We start from the raw sequence: 22688 nt of genomic DNA, 5'->3' as shown, positions 1-22688 counted from the left end.
ACCAGGGAGGGATGGAACTCATGCAACCCTCCATGTTGTTGGATTGCAGCTCCCAGCATTCCACACCACTGGCTTTGCTGGAGGGGGCTAGTGGGAGTTGCCATCCACAATATCCATAAGGCAACAGGACTCCTTCACAGGTCAAAAGCTTATTTGGAATCTTTTTTTAGTCTTAGCACCACACATTCCATTTTTGGGAGGAGTTTTAAAACCATGGAATTCCTACTTGAGATACAATATTCTGTATGTAGGTTACATTTACATTTCTGATGCCAGTAAGAGAGGCAGGCCTGCTGTTGTTACGCCCTGTTCACCTTCCTTTTGTAAAAGGAAAAGATATCTAATGCATTCTCCACTCTTTAACAAATGAATCCATTAAAAGGGACTGAGAATTTAGCCTGCCCATGTTTCCTTTCCCACAAACTGGCCAAACTGCACAGACCAGTGCTCCGCTTGGATTGCAGGGAGGCGGGCGTTCAGACCATAATCCCCTTGCCCCAGCTCATTTCACCTCCATAGACTGGTCTACACTGGAGTGACTGGGATAAATCCTAACTGCCAGGGGCTGCAGTTTGAGGTAGAGTTATGTGTGTGCCTTTAAGTGTCCTGTTGACTTTTGGTGACCCCATGAATTTTTTTTTGTGCCTGCCTCCAAGTTGTTTATGACTTATGGTGACTCTAAAGCAAACCTATCATGGGATTTCCGTGTCAAGATTTGTTCAGAGGAAGTTTGCCATTGCCTTCCCCTGAGGCTGAGAGAGTGTGACTTGCTCGAGCTCACCCATGGCCGACCTGGGAATCAAGCCCTGATCTCCAAATCCAGAACACACTGCAGAAATATTCCAGCTTGAGACCACTTTAACTGCCCTGGCTCAGTACTAGGGAAAGCTGGGAATTGTAGTTGAATGTAGCCCTAGAGCTAAATGTCACACAAAACTACATTCCTCAGAATTGCCTATCACTGAGCCGGGGCAGTTAAAGCGGTCTCAAACTGGATTATTTCTGCAGTGCCTTTTGGACCTTTAGGCAAAAGGAAATCTCTCAGTGGTGGTTTTTGCCAGTCACGTGGGAGCAAATGCCACTGAGCACCCTACAACTGACTTGCATGCATGGGGGGCAGATGTTAGAAAAGAATACAAGTGTGGGGGTTTCGTGTATGTGTGTTACGTATTATGGCAGTGTGTGTGAAGAAGTACACCTTGACACATAACTGAAATGAGCTGGATCCAAGTGCCACATGGAGGAGTCCAGGGACAACCTGTGCTTTTCCTTTGCAAAGCCAGAGCTTAGCTTTGTTTCCAGGGACATGTGAGGAGGAGGAGGAGGAGAAGGAGGGCACAAGGAAATCCTTCCCTTCCTGTAAGCTTGGCTAGCAATCTCCTGGGGGCAGAGTAGCCCCTGCCTTAGCCACCCACACCAGGTAAGGCAATAGGGAATTTGATGGGGGTGGCATTCCACATTTTTTGGCCTTTTGCTGGGACTGGGTTGTGTGTGTATGTGACTGGCTGGGGAGAACTGCAAAAATGGATCTGCTTTAAATCTCTGCTTTGTCTGATGTTACAGTTTAGCCTGGATAATCCCTTGACCCCCCTCTTTGCAGAGGAGGCCTAAAGCCAGGGCAAAGGCAGGGTGACCAGAGGCCCTCCTTTTCCAGGACCTGTCCTCCATTTCAGCCTTCGGTCCAGGAGGGATTCCAAAATCTCCTCCATTGTGAGTATGATTAAGAAGCATGGATTTAATATCTTTTAATAGAGTGTTTTTAGCTTTCATTGGGACCTCTACTGCCTCCAGTTTCCTGGAAGGTCCTCCATTTTGTGATCCTCCTTTGCAGTCAGGGCATCATCTGGTCACCCTGAAGGCAAAGAGGGCCAGACCTGATTCCTGGGTGATCAGAGCTGGTCCTCTTTTTCCCAGGGACTGTCCTCCATTTCAGTCCTCTGTCCAAGAGGAATTCCAAAGTATCGTCCATTTTGAGCATGACTAAAAAGCATGGATTTACATTTCTATGAGTGTTCCCCCCCCCCCCCCCCAAACTTTTTTTTTTTTTTTTTGGAATGTCCCCCCTGCCAGTGAGGACCTATCTGGGCACCCGAGAAGAAAAGGGAAGGCACTACAAAATGGAGGATAGTCAAGAAGAAAATGGAGGACATAAATAAAAGCGAACCCCCCCCCCCCGTATATAAATAAAAAGTGAAGTTTCTTAGTGTAATGTGTAATAAAGTTTATTCGGTCATTGACCAGCAAAGAAGTTTCTTAGTCCTGCTCAAAATGGGAAGGCATTTTGGAATTCCTCCTGGACAGAAGGTTGAAATGGAGGTCAGGCCTTGGAAAAAGAAGGACCCATGGTCACCCTGTCCTTAGTCATGCCCAAAATGGGAAGGCATTCTGGAATTCCTCCTGAACAAAAAGCTGAAATGTAGGACAAGCCTTTGAAAAAGGAGGACCTGTGGTCACCCTTTTCTTAGTCATGCTCAGTATGGGAGGACATTTGGGAATTCCTCCTGAACCGAAAGTTGAAATGGAGGACAGGTTTTGGGAAAAGGAGGGCCTCTGGTCACCCTTTCCTTAGCCCTGCTCAAAATGGGAAGACATTTTGGAATTCCTCCTGGACAAAAGGCTGAAATGTGACATGTGGTCACCCTTCCCTTAGGCCTGCTCTACATGGGAGGACATTTTGCAATTCCTCCTGGGCAGAAAGTTGAATTGGAGGACAGGTCTTGGAAAAGGAGGACTTGTAGTCACCCTGTCCTTGGCCATTCTCAGCATGGGAGGACATTTTGCAATTCCTCCTGGACAGCAGAAGGCTGAAATGGAGGACAGGTCCTGGAAAAGGAGGACCTGTCTGGTCACGGGGGGGGGAGGTCGGGGAAGCCCCTTTTTAATTGGGAGAGGGGTTCTCCTTCCCTCTCTCTCTCTCTCTAATGCCCCTCTCAATTGTTTCAGGATTCCACGGTGGAACGTTCCCGGGAAGGCGAGCATTGTGACGTCAGCGCCCCTACTAATCCTCCCCGCTGAGCCTGAAGCCATGAGGTCACCGCAGCGGCCAGCAGCAGAGCAATAGCCCTAGCAGCAAAAGCAGCAGCAGCAGCAGCGGTAGCAGCAGCAGCAGCAAAAGCAAGGCAGCTTCCTTGGCTGGCGGGGCCAGGAAAGGAGGGAGGGAGGCGGGGAGCCGGCCCCAGCAAGGCCGCCTGGGAAACACCAGCTTGCAAGAGGAGCCTTGGCCCCAGCCATGGAGGAAGAGGCGAAGAAGCCGCAGGTCGGCTCCTGGCTGCCGGTCTTGGTGGAGCAGATGGTGGACGACACCCTGGTGGTTACCTTGAGCTGCGGGGAGAGGCGCTTCACGGGGATCCTGCTGGATTGCACGAAAAAGTAGGAACCCTCAGTCAGGAGGAGGCTTTTGCAAAGTCACTTTTGCAAACTCTCTCCCAGTCCATCCACTCTTTGCAAACTCACCCACTCATTCCATGCATTGCCAGAAACACTGTATGCCCTGTTGAAGGAGGGGAGGGGGAAAGAGGGGGGAGCATTGCAGCTGAGAGAAGTTTGTTGCCTCCCCTGGGGCCTGGTGGGAAGGCAGCGCAGGAGCAGCTGGGCAGGAGGCAGGATTAGGGCCTAAGCAGATTAGAGAGTTAAAGTTGCAGGGCAGCGGGGGAGGGGAGGGAAGAGGACTTGTTTTCTTCCAACTCTCCCCCCCCCCCCCCAACGCAGAAGAATCTGTTTCATTTTCTGTTTGCAACTCAGGGTGGAAAGACTGCCTCTTGTCTTTTCCAGAGTGTGCAAATAACTCAGCTTTCCAGAGTATGTAAATAGTTCAGTTTCCCAGAGTGTGCAAATAACTCAGCTGCAAAATCACACTGCAGAAATAATCCAGTTTGAGACCACTTTAACTGCCCTGGCTCATTGCTAGGGAATCCTGGGAATTGCAGTTTATTGTAGCACCAGAGCCTCTCTGACAGAGAAGAGTAAATGTCTCACAAACACTACAGATCCCAGAATTCCCTAGCATTGAGCCAGGGCAGTTAAAGTGGTCTCAAACTGGATTGTTTCTGCTGTGTGTTTTGTGCCTCAGTTTTCCAGAGAGTGCAAATCACTCACTTTTTCACTCATGAGGTCTTTCCCAGGGACTCATCGTCTCTTGTGAAAAGGGGGCTGACATGAGCCATTCTTTCTATAGGCAATGGCCCACAGAAGGGGGAGAAGTGTGTCACTGCAATGGGGGAAGGGAGAGCCTTTGCCTTGCAGTGGTCAAGCCAGCAAACTTCTGCGTCTTGGACGCCAGTGTCCTCTTGAAACGTGTTGCAACTTTGCAGAAGTTATTTCCTCTCCCCCCTTCTTTCTCCTCCTGGTCAGGCTTCACTTTGTGCTGAAGACAGACGGGTGGCTGCTCTGGTGCGGCACCATGATAACCTCGTGATGTCGTGCGTGGCCATAATTCCAGACTTCTTTGTTCAGAAATATTGCACATTTAAGAACATCTTGACCAGGGATTGAGACTTGCCTTAGCTTGCTCCTTTTTACAGATCTTCCTTTCTTTTTTTAAAAAAAAATTATATTGGTTTTGCATTGAGTATGGCACTCTGAGAAAGAGAGCGAGCAAGCAACCTTATCCAGCCCATGGACACACAAAGGGGAACAGCAAATAGCAACACTCCTTTCTAATTTAGGGTTTATTTTTGTGGCAGGAAAGCTGCTGCAAATGGTTGGTGTTTGTACTTCATATACGCAGAGTGAGAGAGAGAGAAATTTTTATCCACAGGCCATATATCTAAAATGGCATGCTTTGCAATATCTTCAAAAGGGAACAATTTGCATTCATCTAATAAAAGCAGTCCTAGATCATTAAATTGTACATCGAAGGCTCCCTCTAATAAAGAAGAAGCTCATCTTTAAAAACCAACCCACATCTTGGAAAGCATTGAACGATAAAGAGATTTTTAAACAAGGTTGTTGTCTGCTTTACTGGCTAAAACACTGTTTTATGAAACAACCTGAAACAGGATACTTCTCTCTCTCTCTACCCACTGGTTTTCTTTTGCCCTAAAATAGCTAAAACTTCTTTGGAAGACATCCGTGGCATAAAAACAGAATTCCAGCGTGCCTGTGGCAAAGATCACAAGGTGGTTGACAAAATGTGGGCCATCCGTCTCCATTTTATTTTCTGAGTGGCAATATACTGTTTCCCACTTCTGGAAACCCCAGTCATTTGCCTTAATGAGGACTTTGTCTCCCTTTCTCTCTCTCAACCTCTGTTGCAGTCTGCTGCTGCCATTAGCCTTTGACAGTTATCCTGCTGGCGTTATAATTAGCTGTATCAGCGACCAGGCATGGTAAAGTTGGGTGATTTTAACATATGGTTTCATGTGAATTTTAAACACTCTTCATTCTTTTCTGTGTGTAAAACTTGTGCCGTGCTACACAACCAATAGTCAGCTAATTGTGGGTTGATTGGCTGTTATTCCAACCCTCCTCCCCACAATTGCTTTTTCCAAGCATCCATGTTCATTCCGCTGTTATTTTCAAGTAGCCACAGAAGGCTCTTGCATTGTGTGTCCAGTCATTGCTGCATCTGTATTGATTTCTTTCTGGCACTTAAGACTCTGAAGGAAATTAACATGTGCACAATACACTGGCAATCGTTGTGTACAGGCCTGGCTAGAATGAACAGGGCATGCGCAAGAACAGAGTCTCTTAGAAAAGTCCCACTAGTTTCTCCAGGGCAAGTGTATGAATAGGTCTACTTTTGATTATGACTAAGCCTCACATGGCTGTTTTGCCAGTCTGCTTTCTTTCCTATGCAGGTAGCTTGTACACTTGATTATGTTAACATTCATATTCCTTCCATTTTTATTTCTGTGTTTTGTATTCTGGCAGCAGTTTCCCTGATGGGCACAGGCCTTTCCTATCACCTGCTACTAGATCCGTTTAACTAGAGACATTGGGGAGTGAATCTGGGGCTTTCTGCCTACAAAGTCTGTACTCTGTTGCCCTTTCCTCTTTGGGGCAAGAGAGAAGGTTATATTTGAGTTGGGATTTTTCTTTTCTTTTTTTAAAAGTATGGTGGTAGCTGCTAGCTTTTGAGCTCATCTGAAATATTCAAGGAATAAATAATAGGTTTCTTTCCCACAAATGGCAGGGCAGAATTAAGGGGTTTAGAAAATGGGCCTGCTGATTATTTTTGGCTTGGCTGGATGACAGTCTCTCCCTGCAGCAAACCTTCCTGTATAAAGGCGGCATAAACCAAATCTTTGGGTTGTTTTTTAATACAAGGCTGAAACAGCCTTATCTTTTGTTTTCTTTTCCTAGCCACCCAGGCAGTTCAAAAGCCTGGTGCCTGCTCACTTGGAGCATGCCTTTGTTCCCAGTCCTCTCCTTGCTTTAACCTTACTTCTTTCTGATCTCTCCTTTTATACACACATAATTTAGTTTAATATGGTTGTTCACCAGTCACCAAAAATGCTTCCAGAATTGTCATTTCCTTTCTGTGAATCACTGGGCCTCTTACCATTTTGCCCATTCCCAAATTCTCCAATATATCTGAGAGCCTTAAAGGATACCTGAATTTGAGGCTACCCTCTGAAGAGGATGAAAACTAAGGCTGTTGCCCGCACTGCAGAAATAATCTAGGTTGATGCCACTTTAACTGCGATGGCTCCATGCTATGGAATTCTGGGACTTTAGTTTGTTGTGGCCCCAGAGTTCTCTGACAAAGAGCGTCAAACACAAAACTAAAACCCCCAGAATTCCATAGTATTGATGCATGGCAGTTAAAGTGGCATCAACCTGGGTTATTTCTCCAGTGTGTATGCAGCCTGAGAAAAAGAAAGGAAAGATCCAAAATAAACAGAGGCAGCAATAGATCATCAACATGCAGAAAATAGAGGCAGACTGATATTGTTAAATGGGGAGGGGAAAAGAAAAGAGACTGGCTCAAACACAGAAATAGATACAGTTGGAAACAGCAAAAATAGCATCGTGGTATGAAAAACTAGAAAGTTTGTTATAAAGAAACTTTATAACAGTTATAACAGAGAGAGGGACCTTAATCTCTGCAGATATAGTTACGATTTTTTCTGCCCATATGGGTTGTGTGTTGGGAAAGAGAGCTTCACAAAAGTGACTGGTATGTGGCTGTGGGTGTGTCGTCGTAAAGCTGCCTATTGATTTACAGCATTTCCATGAATTTCATAGGGCTTTCTCAAGAAATACTCAGAGGTGGTTTTCCATTGCTTTCTTTTGTATGTTCCCTATCCAAATACTAACCAGGCCTGATGGGAATTCCTAAACTGTATTTAGTAAGGTACAATTCAGAGACATAGCCTTGTTAGTCTGGAATATTAGTATGTGCAGGGACCTTGTAGCACCTTTCAGACATACTATGTAGAAGAATAACATCCAAAATCCACAAAACTGTGTTACCTTTATGGTAACAACCAAAATGCATAAAATACATGTTGAAAGTTTTCAGCGCTTCACTGGCATCTTCATCAGGCAAAGGTGTTAAAAACTGTACAGGAAAAAACATTTAAAAATGATACAGGAGAAAAGAATGCAGGCCTGTGGCTAACATTGTCATATATTTTTCCCTCCTGTATGATTTTTAACACTATTGCCTGTCAAAGAAGCCAGTGAAAGCTTGCAACATGTATTTTATGCATTTTGGTTGGTTCAATAAAAGTATCACAGTTTTGTGGATTTTGGATATTATTGTACATGGCCAACATGGCTACCTGGAAAATGGTTCCTAGATGTGTAGAAGTTGTAAACTAGGCTTTTATAGATTTGGTCTTGCATCTGAGGAAGCAGACAGGGGCTGTACACACAGCCCCTAAGGGACGGCGTGATGCAGCCCCTTTCCTAGCTGGATTGGGGCCACGGCAACTGCACCCTGTGGATCCTTTTTGTGCCATGGAAAGGGCGCAGTAGCTGCAGCACCTCAGCTATATGGCACTCCTCTGGCGCTGCATCATGTGGATGGAATGCCGGAGGAGCATTGTGATGCCGTGCGCCATGTGGAGCGGTGTCACAGTGTCCTGGGGCGGAGTCGGGGTGTGCATCATGTGGACGCGATGCCCTGACTCCGCTTCCAGGCCAGCCTTAATGGCCAGTCTGAACAGCCCCTAAGTCTACAAAAGCTTATGTTATAACTTCATGTACATAGTCTCAAAGATGCTACAAGATACTTTTATATTTCTTAAGAGAGACTGAAAGTATTTTTTTCTACCAAGCCTCAGAAAGCACCTGGCCATTTGACTTTTGTAGCAGACGTATCTTCATGCTTCTGTTGCTACTTTTCCACAATATAAATACAGTTTCTGGCTGCCTGCATGCTTAATGTTTTTGTTTTTTAATGGCTTGGTTATATTACAGGCAATAGTCCACAAATGTGAATTGATTTTCTCATCAGCTCCTTTTTGTGATTAAAGCTTGGAAGTTGATTATAATTAGTTCCTTTTACCAGTAAAAAGGTAGGCTGACAACTTCCCCATTTGTAATTCCCACCAGTCTTTAGTGCAGCTATGGATACTATGTCTAATGGGTTAACTTTTAGGTAAAAATAAGAGAAGAGAAGCTGAGGTTAGGTCTCAAAGCCAGGTTGGTTTCAGCAAATGTTTGTTTACTCTGCGGAAGGACAAGGCAGTGATGGGGAAGTTTTACAAAAATGTTTTTCCCTTTGCTTTTGGTTCTTGATTTGAAGAAAAAAACAGTTCTGCAAAATTTTATGTAATGGTAGAACCTGACACTCCTCCACCCTCCCAGGCTACATCCGCACTGTGGAAATAATCCAGTTTGACACCACTTTAACTGCTATGGCACAGTACTATGGAAACCTGGCGTTTGTAGTTTGTTGTGGCACCAGAGCTCTCTTACAGGGAGTGCTAAATAGTCCACAAAACTATAACTCTCAGAATTTCACATCATTGAGTCATGGGAGTTAGAGTGGTATCATACTGGATTATTTCTGCAGTGTGTATGCAACCCCATTACATTTCTTACATCCGTTTCTGAATGCTTGAAAGGGCCTTGTGAGTGACAATATGTGGCTTCTGGCGATCTGAATGTGCTCCTCTTCTTGACACACCAAATGTATAACATTTTAATGACAGAATACTTGTACAGCTAGCAGAATGTCTGTTTTCCTGTCTGTGTCTTGAGCCTGTGATATAGGAAATGGCTTTCTGCAGAGTCACCACACTAGTTCTTCTTTCTTCTAGGTCCGCTCAGTCTCTTCCAGCTAGAAACAGCCCTCCAGGGAATCATAAGTCTTTCCAAAATCTTTTAAAACTGTTGATGCCAGAGATACAACCTAGGAACCTCTAAAGGTAAATCGTATGCTCTGCCACAGAGCTGTGAGGCATCATGTGTTGGGATTAGATTAGAGATGTCCTAGCTCTGATCCCTGCTCTGCTGTGAGGCATGTTGAAGGCCATGAGACAAGGCAGTATCAGGATATTCACCTGAGTTTGAGAGAATCTCTGTTCAGTCCTGTTTTTTGCCCAGGTGCCAAAAATCCTTTTATATCCAGAATACAAATCATGTGTACAGATGTAGCTGTAGAATTAACCCATATATGCTTACATATGAATAGCTGAAGTCATGATATTTTATGTAAGCAGCTAGTACAGCCTGCTGTTTCTAAGAGAGCAAGCTAGGGAATACACACACACACACACACGTGTGTCTGTAATGTGTGTGTGAGTGATCAGAACCAATGTGATGTAGTGGTTTGAGTGTTGACTATGACTCTGGAGCCCAGGGTTTCATTCCTTGCTTGGCCATGAAACCCACTGGGTGATCTTGGGCAAGTCACATGTTCTCAGCCTCAGGGGAGGGCAATGGCAAACCTCCTCTGAACAAAACTTGCCAAGAAAACCCTGTGACAGGGTCACCATAAGTGGGAAATGACTAGAAGGCAAACAACAGCACCAGTGTGTGTGAGAGAGAGAGAGAGAGGGAGAGAGGAAGAAAGAGAGAGAGAGAGAGAGAGTTCTGAGAGTGGAAGATTTGAAACAGGAAAGGGGCAGAGGAGAGCATAAGCAGAATAAACAGCAGTCAAAGAGAGGATTAAAAGCACCAACTAGCAAAGGCAGTCAAGGGTGCAGCCGCAGCTAATACTCTCAACACAGCCTTCATTCAGGCATGGTTTAGAGGCAAGAGAGTGGTAGGATGAGGCCTATAGTTGCATTCCAGCACAGGTCCAGCAGACATCCCCGATATTTGTTTTCTTTTGAGACTTGAATAATGTTTGTGGAATTGCTCCTGTTTCTTAGTCCCTCCCTTTCTGCCTTTTCAAGCAATACATCCTTGACTGCATCCAGATGCAGAAAAAAGCCAGTTTGACATATTAGCTGCCATAGCTGGGTGCTATGGAATTCTGGGAATGGTTTTGTGAGACTGGTGACCTTGGGCAAGGCATACACTCTCTCGGCCCCAGGATAAGGCGCTGGCAAACCCCCTATAAAGAAATCTTGCTAAGAAAACCCCTTGATAGGTTTGCCAGAAAATATTTCAAGGCACACAACAACAACAACAGCAGCAGCAGCATCAAACTGGATTATTTCTACAGCACTGATGCAGCCCATGTCAGCAAATATATTTGCCTTTCCTTAGCCTTTATTATATAACACATGAGGTTTACTACTAGTAGTTGTTATTTATATATATCCTGACTCTCCCTGCAGATCGAGGCAGGAGTACAGCAACAAATTTAAAATTACAGTTAATTAAAATACATTCTCATATCATAAAATCTTAAAAACACATCAATAACCCAATACAGGTACAGTATCACCATCTGTTTCCCATACATGCTCCGAATGAAGTGTCATCTTAAAGCTATTATAGCAGATCAGGGGGATAGGCTCTCCGGAAGAGATCCATCTTGAGTGCCTTCTTGAAGGCATCTAAGGTGGTAATAAGACAGATCTCCTCCAGCAAGCCATTCCACAGTTTGGGAGCCATAGCAGTGAATGCCCTGTGGGAAGTAGTCTGATCTTTGGATGATTCAATAGATTCTTCCGAGTTGGTCTGAGAGTGCGGGGCGGATTGTGTAGGGAGAGGCATTCGGGCCCAAGCCATGTAGCCCTTTAGCAATAGTTGTTAACTAAAACAGGCTCTCTAGAGATTGTCTAAATATTAGGCATTTATAGTGCTTTGATTCTACTCTGACATGGCTGCATCGTATGGAATCCTAAATTTGTAGGTAGGTGAGGCACCAGACCTCTCTGCCAGGGAATGCAGCAGGATTCCATAGGATGCAGCCATGGCAGTTAAAGTGGTGTCAAAGTGCTACAAATGTCTGGTGTGATATCTATCCAGGGTACTGATCAATAATCTGGGAATAGTTCATACGTGTTGAATCTTGCCTGTGTACAGACTGGCGATCATTGTGCATATCTTTGTAGATTGTATCTGTGTTGAATATTATGGGAGAACACCCCTCTCTCACCCCAGTCTGTCCCTTCTTAAACACACATTGTGAAAATAAAACAGGATATTTCCTTCATTTTTTGTACTATACGCTTTTTAGGCCAGGACTAGGCCTACACACTCCCCCCAGACTGTTTTTGTGGCCTTTGACTCCTACCCCACCCTTTTTTCCGGCTGGATTACACCTTTTGCAAGCCTCCCAGGGTGGCAAGTCACCTATTAAATAGGTTGCAAAGCCCTCCCTCAACTGCACTATTTAAGGGAAAAAACACATAATACTTCCTTCAAAACCACACTTCTGCCTACTTCTGGTTTGTTCTGGGGTTTTTTTGCCAGTCCTTAGAGAGTTTCTTGGGCAAAAAAGTTGCCCTCAAATATGCTACAATTCTGCATCCCTGATTTTAAGAAGCTCCTTTAGACCTTGGCAGAGGTAGTTCTGGGAGGATATATTTCGCAGATTCTTCCAGGGTGGGAGGGGATTACCATGCTGACTAGGGGATTCTGGGCTTTATTCCCTTGAAATATCTCTTCTGAGCTGTGTAAGGATTATAAATAGATTCAGTTGGTGCAAAATCCTAGGTTTGAAATACCAAGGCTTAGGTGGTGTTCAAATGCCGGCGAACAGGATGGCTGCCATCACTAATTCTTTCCCTGCTTGGAGGAGGGAAACCAAAATCAGAAAGGGAATTTTTGCTAATTCTGATCATGATTGGAGAAAATGAAGTTTCCTTTTATGGTGGACCTCTGTGGGCCAAAGGTTCTCCTCTCCTGATGTAATAGTTGCATGAATAACCCTTAGGATGCAATCTACATCAGCTGCTTGACAAGCATAGCATGTATATAATGCAGGCATTACAAATACTAGTATCCAAGCAAAATATCAATATTCTGAGTTCCAGGTGATTCATCCTAGCACTTCTCCATGTTTATGTAGTATAGGTACCGCTCATGAGGTTCAAGTTCCCAGAACAATTTGTTGGCAAGAGGCTATGATATCACACTTGCCCTACTCATCCTTGGATTTTCCTGTTGCCTCTGAGTTTAGCTGATCCCCACAGTAGCTTGAGAGAACAACAGTGTATTGTTATTTGCAATCCCTGTTTTAATCCAAAGTATTCTGGGGTGGGTTAGTCTGCTGTTCACAGGTCTGATCAGCTTTACAAAAGACCATGTGAAGATGAAAGCACTTAGAACTTGTTGTAGGTCAACTCAGCTCCGTACCTTTTTGGACCTTTGTGTGTTGGGTGAAGCTGTAAAGACTGTCTTTGTGAGGGGCGAACTTCAATTTTATCGAAGCATCACTGCTGCAAATATATGAATGCCTTCCACATGTCATTATATTCTTGAAAATACCTTTCCAAGCACCAAGGCTGGTAACCATAGGTTACATTGCAGAAATAATGCAGTTTGGCACCATTTTAGCTGCCATGACATCATCTTACAGAATCCTGGGATTTGTAGTTTGGTGAGGTACCACCACTTTTTGGCAGAGAAGACTAAAGATCTTGAAAAAATTAAAATTCCATGATTCCGCAGGATGAGCTACAGTGCTTAAAGTGGTATCAAACTGCATTGTTTCTACAGTGCAGATGCACACCATGTCATTGAACATAATTTTTAAAACCCGCAACTTTTAACCCTTGCTTTAATGGGTTATGGGTGTGAGTTTATTGCTACAAGAAGGCAACCAGGTATTTCCAGTAGGTGACCTCCAGTACTATTTTTACAGGTTCTCCTACTATGGCAGGACTATGACGGGAAGTTGTACTTCCCACTCCTCTTGTGACACATAAATATTAAAGGCCTGTAGTGGCTTTGTTTCCCTATTATCCCTGTGAGATGTGTGGAGAAAGGAGAAAGCCATTGGTTGTCGTATTTTAAATTTCAGGGTTTGGTCTGAAGGTGTAGTAATGAGGAGAGTGAATCTGAGCCTGTGACATGTCTCTTTTCCTCTTACTGCTAGGTAGTCATTGCTAGTCTTTGTAGGTGTGTCTATGTGCCTTCAGATCGCCTGCCAATTTATGGCACGTCTATGAATTTCACAGGGTTTCCTTAGCCAAGAAATTCTCGGAGGTGGTTTTGCTGTTCCCTTCTTCTGAAGTATAGCCTATGGGGGAATTATTTTAGAACTTTGAAAAGTCACTTTTTTGGACTGTGACCCCCAGAATCCCCCAGCCAACATACAAGATTGTAATTTCATTCATATACTGTATATATATTTTTACACCAGGCAGTCTTGGTCTGTGGCACCTTTCACTCTCAACACTAAGCACTGAACAACCCCCTTCTCCTTCCAAAAGAGAGGTCAGGCTGAGACGAGAAAGCAGGTGTTAAGAGGATGGAAAGTTTGCTTTTTAAAAGATACTTTAACTAATTGCTTACTGAATTTTAATGCATACAGACACACAGTGGTGTTGTGGTTTGCATATTGGACTAGGACGCAGGAGATCAGGGTTTGAATCCCTGCTCAGCCGGTAAATCCTCTCTGAACAAATGTTGACAAGAAAACCAGATGGGCTATATGTTCCCCATATGTCAGAAAGAACTTGAAGGTACACAAAGCAGCATACATAGAGGTATATTTTTGTCATCTTTAGATCACAAGCCAGCCCTTTGTATCCATGGATTCTGCATGCATAGATTCAACCATCCACACCTTGAAAATATTATTTTAAAAAATTACAAAAAGCAAACTTTGGTTTTGCCATTTTATATAAGGGACATGATTTTACTCCACCATTGAGACTTAATAGATTTTGGTATCTACAGGGGTTTCCTGGAACCAAACCCCACCATATATCAAGGGCCCACTGTACATAATCGTCTGGAAAAGCTGTGCCTAGCTATTAACCAGCTTAGTCATTGGACAGGTAGGAGTTCAGATACATTATTTTCAGGTCTTTCTTGTTGTTTAGCGAGGATTTGCATCTACCCTGTGGCAGAGAATGCAATGTTCTGAAGAATAAGATTTATTCCATCAAAAGATAAAGGTTTTGAAGGGCACAATTGCTTGCTATCTTGGTAAATGCCTGATCCGAGGCAATACATTTATAGAGGGGCATCTGCAAAGGGTTGATGAGAAGATTAGGGCTTACACTTTGCTTAGCCCATTTTCTACATGAATCCCATTTGCCTGTGTCTCACTGTAAAAAAACTACTTGGGTTTAGTCCATAGTCTAGCTTGGGCAGGTTGTGGGTTGGAGAAGAAGGCAAGTGTGGTGGAGTCTCCTTTGGAGGTCTTTAAGCAGAGGCTGGATGACCATCTGTCAGGGATGCTTTGATTGAGAGTTGCTGTATGGCAGGGGTTTTTACTGGATGACCCTTGCGGTCTCTTCCAACTCTACGATTCTATGATTCTATGAAAGGGACTTGACAGACTGGCAGTTTATGCCAGCCTGCACCTGAACTAGGGCTACGATAGGGCTGAGCGTTCAGATGCTCAGAGCCCTATTTTTGCCGCCCAGCCACCATCTTGGCACGTGCCCATCCAGATGGCGCATGCCATGATGACGTCCCTTGTACACAGCACCCAAAGGGGTGTCATAACACCGCACTGGGGCGCTTATGGTGCCTCTTGTATGGTGCAAATAGAAGCCGCATTGGGGTGTGGCATGCAGTTGCTGTGTCCCCAACCCAGCACTTCCAGGGGCAGCATAGAGCCACCCCTTACTGGACTGTGTACAGCCCCAAAGTAAGCACACAGAGAAAATTTGATGGGGCTTATTTCCAAATATCTATCTAGTAAGAAACAGATTGCAAAGATGGTTCTCATGAATTGTCAAGCTGCTTTTTGTAGAGGTTCTGCTAAAGTGAAGCTATATTGTTGCAACTTACGCAGTTGTTGTTTACTGCCTGTCAGTTCATCTTGACTTATGGTGCCCCTATGAGAGATCTCCATGTCATCCTGCCCAGGTCTGGCAGACTCAGGGCCCTTGGCTGAGTCTATCCATCTGGAATGCAATCTTCCTTTTTTCCTATTGCTTTCTCCCTTGCCCAGCATTATTGTCTTTTCCCTCGTGAGTCATGTCTTCTCATGGTATGACCAACGTAGGATAGTATGAGTTTAGTTATCTTGGGCTTCAAGGCAGAATTCAGGTTTTATTTGCTCTAGGACCCATTTATTTCTCTTTTTAGCAGTCCACAGTATTGGTAGAACTCTTCTCTACCATCACATTTCAACTCAATGTGTGCTGCTAAGAGCTAAATATCTCATTTTTTAACAGATCTTGGAGTGTACAGTCGCCCTTCCTAACTCTCATATCTGAGATCTGTGACCTTGAATATCCATGGAGGGGTGACTTCCGCTATTTTCAATGGGGTGCGCACACAGGGACACATCCTATTCAAGCCTATGGGGCTTGAATATATCCGAGCCTCTTTTCGTGGGGGGTCCAGAACAATTCCCCTGTGAAAATGGAGAGCCAACTGTATGTACACCGCTTTGATCTGGAGGAAAACGGTATATAAATAAAAGCTTTATTATTTATTATTATTATTATTTACGCTACACAGTTACAGCAGTTTGATACCCCTTTAATTTCCATAGCTCTTAAGGAATCATACTGATATAGTTCAGGAGCATAAACCAGACTTCTCTGGCATAAAACCGCCAAGTACTTCACCAAACCAGTGGTGCCAGAATTCCTTAGGAGGGAGTCAATGACAGTTAAAGTGGTGTCAAGCTGCTATAAATGTAAGGTATAGATATACTCTCAGATTTTAATCTGCATACTCTTAGTCTCACTCTTCCTTTGAGACTTGAGCTGCTCAATTATTTCTGTATTACTTGCATTGATATTCTTGCTTTCCTCCAACAAACTCACTATACTTACTTTTCCTGTTCTGTATTTTATCCTCTGTGAGGTGGTTCAGGCTCAATGAGTGAGTGAATTACCCATGTTTCTATTTCAACAAGAAAAGATAAAGAAGAATCAGGTAGCAACTCAAAAAATCATGTAGGACCTCAGAAACTAACTGAGAACAAGATAGTTCTAGCATAAATGTTTGTGGGTTTCATTCTACAGTACTTCATTAGATACGTGGAGTGAAACCTCTGTGAACAACAAGGCTCTACAGTCAGCATGACAAATTTCAACTGGCTTTACTTTTGTACTGTCTGATTCCTTCACAAATGTATATTAATTAGTGGCAGCCAATTTGCTTTAGTAAAATGATAGTGTAAGGCATTTTATCACCACTATCTGAATCATCAGGCGTCTTAGATTGATGGAACATAAAATATTTTTATTTGATTATAATTTCTGAACAAGAAGACTTTCCTAAATGCCTATGGAAGTATATATGCAATAAATTAAACTTATAATATAAATGTTCATTTTGAAACTGGAGTTGGTACATTTCTACTGACTCCACAGTCTTGGTGAATAGGCATAAATCCTAACAGATTGTGTGTGTGTGTGTGTGTGAAATTGTAATAGAAATGCAAAACACGTGGGTATTGTGATGGTGTGACAAGCTCAGTCCCATTCATGATTGATGACAATCTTGAATCTTGATGATTAATGATGGTCTTAAAGACTAGTTAAAGGGACAAAGGTGAGGGAAAGATTTTTACACACAATCCAATATGGGCAGGTAGTGAAGGAAGTTCTTGCTATAGTATATAATTTTTTTTTTTTTTGCTGTGCCACATGCATAACCGTGGATGACACCATTGCACCAAGAAAATAAAGACAATGTTTTCTGAACAAAAAAAACCTACTCTGCATTCAAAATTACAGATAACTAGCTTACTTTTTTGCCCTGGTAAATGGTTCAAAAATATGCACTCACTTGCAAAAAAAAGTCTTTCCATTCAATAGATGGAATCAATTTACAAATGCCAATAAATGTGGGTACAGATGACATCTTTCCATCGAAATGAATGATGCAGTCTTCCAAGTTCCAACTGCCTGGCCAGCAACCATTTAAATGTATGTATATTGGAGGACTTAAACGTTGCTCTGCTTAAGTCAGGTAGGGGAATCTTTGTTCTGCATAACATCCAAACCTGACTAATTGAGTAAAGCAGTAAAATAATAACAGTATACAATGAGATTGTTATGGAGCTTCCCTTGTATGTGTGGAAGTGTAGCCCTACTGTTACTTCTGAACGGCAATAATCTGGACTCTATGTTCTGTTCTTAATTGTTGCTTCCGCTAGCTAACTGGTTCCCAGTAGGAAGAAGAGGACTCTTCCTAGTATCAGATTAGAGTGCTGTGTTCTTCCCAAGCCCTTCAAGGGCCATTGTATGGTTCCTGTCTTGCACTGTTGGGTGGAAAAGCTTCACCTGGTTCTAAAGCTTGAGAACCATTGTGTGTGTTGTGTCTTTGAGTCACTTCTGCTTATGGTGACCCTAAGGCAACCCCTATCATGGGGTTATCTTCACCAGATTTGCTAAGAGGAGGCTTGTCAATGCCTTCTCCTGAGAGTGAGAGCATGTGACTTGCCCAAAGTCACCAGTGGGCTTCATGGCTGAGCTGGCAATCGAACCCTGGCCTCCAGAGTCTTAGTCCAACACTCAAACCATTATGCCACACTGATGTAGACATTTCTCCAAATAATCTGAGGCACTAAAATGCAGAACATTGAAAATCTGCTGCCAGATACAAAAGTACTGTCAAATACGGGTTGAATATATTGCAGTTGACATTTTTTTAAATTTTCCCAGCCTTCTGCTTATATGCTTTTAACTGTCCCACCTATTTTTGGTGGAAATCTTCAAAAAGCTCATTGCCTTTGTCTTAGGTTTGGGAGAACTAGGTATGATAGGTTCAGAAAGGATCCAAGCTACCAGTGTAAATTATTTAAATGACCTTCCATTAGAGGCCATATAATGTATCTTAGTAGACTAATTTCAAGGTGACACTTTTATGGAGACCTATGACCCACGTTGTATACAAATCCTCTCCCCAGGCACAGAAATTACACTCTTGAGTGCTGTTCTGGCCTGAATTTGACCCCCTGAATTGCAGAACTGAGTACAAAGTGGCTGTTGCAGTCTCTTCATGAAGAGAGCTGAGCCTTCAAATTCTGGTTGCCAATATTACTTTAGTCTCCTCTGCACTAGACCTCTAGTCAGCCAAATTGACTTGTCAGCTACTTTCCTTGTGTCCTGCTAATATTGTGCCAGCTTGTGGGTATTTCTTTGTAACTTTCCTTTTTCTATAAACGTGGGTTCCTGCCTGTGATCCCTTGTTCATTGTATAGATGCCTTGTTCAACAACTCCTAACTTGCTAAACTTTATATGAACGTAAATTATATCAATTCAGCAACCTGAAATTTTAGTTGATGGTTCATTGGTAAAAAAAACAAGATATGTGAAGCATATGTGAAGGGGCTTTAAAAGTCATCTAGCACATTCTTCTGCCAATGCAGGAAATCCCCTACTTCAGTATTCCTGCCCATCTTCCGCTTAAACATCTCTAATGAAGGAAATGTTGCCATCACCCAAAGCAGTCTCTTCCACTACTGAAGAGCTTACACTGCCAGGAAGTTCTTCCTAATGTGTAGTCAAAAACATCTTGTTAATCGGTTTGGGTTTCACTCTCTGGACTTGCTTTCCAAAATCTGGTGATGCTGAGATGTGTTGGACTCCAGCTCCCATCATGCTTGGGCAGGATGCTGTAGTTCTAACACATACTGAAAAAAGATCAGTTGCAGTAGGCTGCTCTAACCAACACAAACCAAAAGTAGTTCCATCTATGTAACAGTGTGTTTGCTTGATGGCACATACTATAGCAGACATTATCTTAGAAGAAGCATTTCTTCTATATGTGAGAGAAGGGAAGATGCATATTTTTGTTATTTAAATGGGGAAAGAGCTGTACATATATGCAAAAGCACCTGTGTGCACACTCTTAGAAAAATTCTGTTAAAACTTGCATGTGCTATTTACAAATAAGGAGGCATAATTGTGTAATTGTTATCCACAATAATTAAGGCATAAGTAAATTACTGTAGTGTGGTAACATAAGAGACAACCTGCTGATGTAACTGACCTTTTCATTTTGTAGTGATGAGAATATGGCAACACTGAATGATGGGGAAAGTATCACATGATTTTAGTGCTGGCTCATGTTCTGTTGTAGGTATATTTTATTTTTTAAAAAAATAGATAAATAGCTGTTGGAGTTAAATTTGAGAAATGTGAAATTAAAGAGCAACTTTGAAAAAACTGAGTTATCATACCAGTGGTTTTTCCCCTTTGAAATTAGAAATGTAAGTAATTACTTCAAGAATTGATTTCCAGGCTCCTGGTTAGTTACAGATAATAAGATTAAATAGCAAGAGGGCGGAAAGAGAGCACAATTGTGATTCCCTGCCCCTTCCAGATATTATTTTGTGAGCATATTATCACTGTGTACTGAACTGAGCCATTTTTGGACAGTTTGGCTTCTGTTGTAGTTTGAAGTTGAGTGTGTTTGTGTGTGTTTAGCTTTAAGATTCCCTTCCATAGCCTGGTGCCCTACAGATATGTTGCACTACAATCCCTATCATCCTCAGGTAGTTGAGGGACAACATAAGTTAAGAGAGGGAGGGCACTGCATGGGGTGAAGCCAGAAAATGTGACTCTTTGGACAATGTGTTTAAGGATATATTCTTCATTTTTTAGGTACAGTCTTGTCTTCATAAGCAACCTCTTGACTTAAAAAAAATGTTTCTAACCTTGTAGGCATTAAATATCATTGACTAAATAGTAACGGAAGCTACCTTGTTAATATTCATTCATCTAGATAATGCCAACATTGTGTTGAGGGTGAAGCAATGGCCATTTTGAAGCTTCAACCAGAGCAGCAGCCATTTTAGAAAGAGCTTCAAACAAAGGTAGAAGAACTTGAAGGAAAACAATATAAGGTGTTCTGTTTTGGAGTTTCCAAATAGAAGAATAGGATGAGCCCCCTTATCTACATAAAATTAGTCATTTGGTCACACTTGGGACATTTTGCAACTAAACTTCACTGCATTTTGGCCACATGTACAACGGGACATATGAATTGAAATTGAGGTCCAAAATACACTGCAGAAATAATGCAGTTTGAGACCGCTTTAACTGCCCTGGCTCAGTGCTGGGGAACCCTGGGAATTGTAGTTTGTTCTGGCACCAGAGCTCTCTGACAAAGAAGGCTAAATGTCTCATAAACACTACAGTTCCCAGAATTCCCTGGATTATTTCTGCAGTGTTTTGGACCTGGGATAGGTAGGGTCACCCTTCAAGCAGAACACTTTGGAAGGGAGATAAGATGACAAATCACAGAATTAACAGATTTTGAGTAAGTGGACATCACCTACATATTCCACATGGATTGTTTGAAGGGCTGTGTTTTCCATTATACCTAAATTTTGAGATCGATGAGATATGTCTCTTGGTCCCATTAAGCCCAGTTACTTTTGCTGAGGGTGCAGCTCCCAGGGTTTGGGACCTTTTGTGGGTTTCCTCCCATTTCATCAAATCCATCTGAAAAAATAGGCTTAAGTCCATGCAAGCTTATACCAAACCTGTTATTCTGCAAGATGTCCTAAGACTTTTCATTGTTTTTGTTGCAATGGGGGAACGCAAGGCCCATTCAGACCAAGCAATTACCGCTCTATACAGTAGTCTACTTTAACTGGCGTGGTCACATTCTGTGGAATCCTAGGGTTTATAGTTTGAAGAGGCAGGAGAGCTTCATGGTTGACAATTTGAAAGACCCTTCCCAGGATTCCATGGGATGTTGCCATAGAATTTCAAGTGGAATATAAAGCTACAGTTGACCGCCTCTATTAAAATAGGTGTGCTTTTAAAGTACATTCAGTTCACTCGTGCTTTAATAGATTTCATTTTGTACTAGTAGAAGTTTATGGTGTTCGTATTGCATTTCTTTTTTATCTTCTTGTGAGCCTGCTTCAGTCTCAGTTATGGCAGTAAAGTGGAATGTAAATGAATACACAATTCTGTGTACCTAAACATCATTTGCATAATTAGGCCTATGTATATTTATAATTCTGTGATGAATCGATATAATTCCCTCTGAATTTGCCAGGGACACTAAACTCTTCCTTGCCCCAGAAGGAAACCCTCAGAAGTTCTTGGTGGCACAGTCCAGATTGTTCAGGAACACCTAGAAATTTTTGTGAGCTGAAGACAAACAAGAAAATATACTTGCATCATCTTTGCATCCAAACCACAGCCAACAATTGATACCAGAGCCCTCACTTTTCACTTTTTTCCATAATGGCAACTTTTCATTCTGAAAACTGAATGTTTTTCACCCTAACCATTTTTGATGCAATCAAATTAGGCACATTTTTGTATCAGCACCTTAAATGCCCCTCTACTTTTTAACTAAATGTCAGGTTAGGGGCATGATGCTGGATTCATTAAAAGGCAACATGTAGACATATAAATTATACCTGCTTCACATCAAAATACCCAGCTGTATTGGTTGCTTCAAGCAGTACTTGCTATTAAGGGCTTTACTTGAAAGAAGATTATACCAAAAAGATTTATTTTATCAGCCTTATTTTCAACAGTCTAGGCTTGCTTCCTGTAGACTAATCTAGTTTAAAAGCAAGGCGGGGAGGGAACAACATCAAATGGACAAAAGTATGTTTCTAATTCAAACTGAGCTGGTTATGAAAACTGACCATATTTATTGTCTGTTCTTTGTGGCAGTGATTATGCAAGCAGAAGTTACATTTTAAAAGGCCAACCTTAATGTGGAATATGATGCAGCTGAAACTATTCTTTCTTCAACTCTTTTACACTGTTTTTTAGTTTTTTTAAAAAAAGCAGGGCCCTTTCGCACTACACAATTGTGCAGTGGCAAAATCCTTAGGTTTATAGGGTTACTTTTTTTAGTACATCTCTATGTTACTGTAGTTCTGGCAGCAACCCTCATCATTTATAGTTTGGTGAGGAATTAAAGCTCGTTCCCTAAACTTCAGATCCCAGAATTCCATAGGATATAGTCATGGTGGTTAACCTGGAATCATAGCACTACACTTGTACTGTGTGAAAGGGCCCCAATCATTTCCCTGCTTACAGTGACGGCAGTTATGTTTACCACTACTGCTCGATTCCTTCACTCCTCCCCTCCTGCTTGTGCCAAAAGTTGTGGCTTCTCTTCTCTGTGCCAAAATCAATATCTTCATTTGGATTTTCAATGGTATTATGTTGCCAGTGAAATCTGACTACATAGTGATTTGCTAGCCAGCATGGTGTAGTGGTTTCAGCGTTGAACTATGAGTCTGGAGACCAGGGTCCAAATCACCTCTTGA

General features: G+C 42.6%; 1 protein-coding gene and 1 long non-coding RNA gene across 8 annotated transcripts in view; one reads left to right on the top strand and one right to left on the bottom strand.

The window, feature by feature from the left end:
• LOC121925023 overlaps positions 1–3563 on the bottom strand; it is a 41825-nt gene extending 38262 nt beyond the window's left edge. For both annotated transcript variants that reach the window (XR_006102789.1, XR_006102788.1), the window contains exon 1: positions 3316–3563. This is a non-coding gene — a long non-coding RNA (uncharacterized LOC121925023). The remainder of the gene's footprint in view (positions 1–3315) is intronic.
• Positions 1–22688, top strand: part of PWWP2B (PWWP domain containing 2B) — a 45749-nt gene that overhangs the window by 2984 nt on the left and 20077 nt on the right. Inside the window, exons 1-3 of one of the 6 annotated variants that reach the window (XM_042456711.1) lie at positions 1133–1420; positions 1601–1710; positions 2944–3369. In XM_042456711.1, the coding sequence (XP_042312645.1) occupies positions 3230–3369 (140 nt within the window). In that variant the 5' untranslated portion in view covers positions 1133–1420; positions 1601–1710; positions 2944–3229. Of the gene's footprint in view, positions 1–1132; positions 1421–1563; positions 1711–2943; positions 3370–22688 lie in introns of those variants that run through there. The other 5 variants (XM_042456708.1, XM_042456707.1, XM_042456709.1 and 2 more) reach the window with 5 other exon arrangements.

The sequence above is a fragment of the Sceloporus undulatus genome, chromosome 3 (assembly GCF_019175285.1).
Source record: "Sceloporus undulatus isolate JIND9_A2432 ecotype Alabama chromosome 3, SceUnd_v1.1, whole genome shotgun sequence".
Taxonomy (NCBI): domain Eukaryota; kingdom Metazoa; phylum Chordata; class Lepidosauria; order Squamata; family Phrynosomatidae; genus Sceloporus; species Sceloporus undulatus.
The sequence above is the reverse complement of the archived record's forward strand: the minus strand, read 5'-3'. Positions and strand labels throughout refer to the sequence as shown.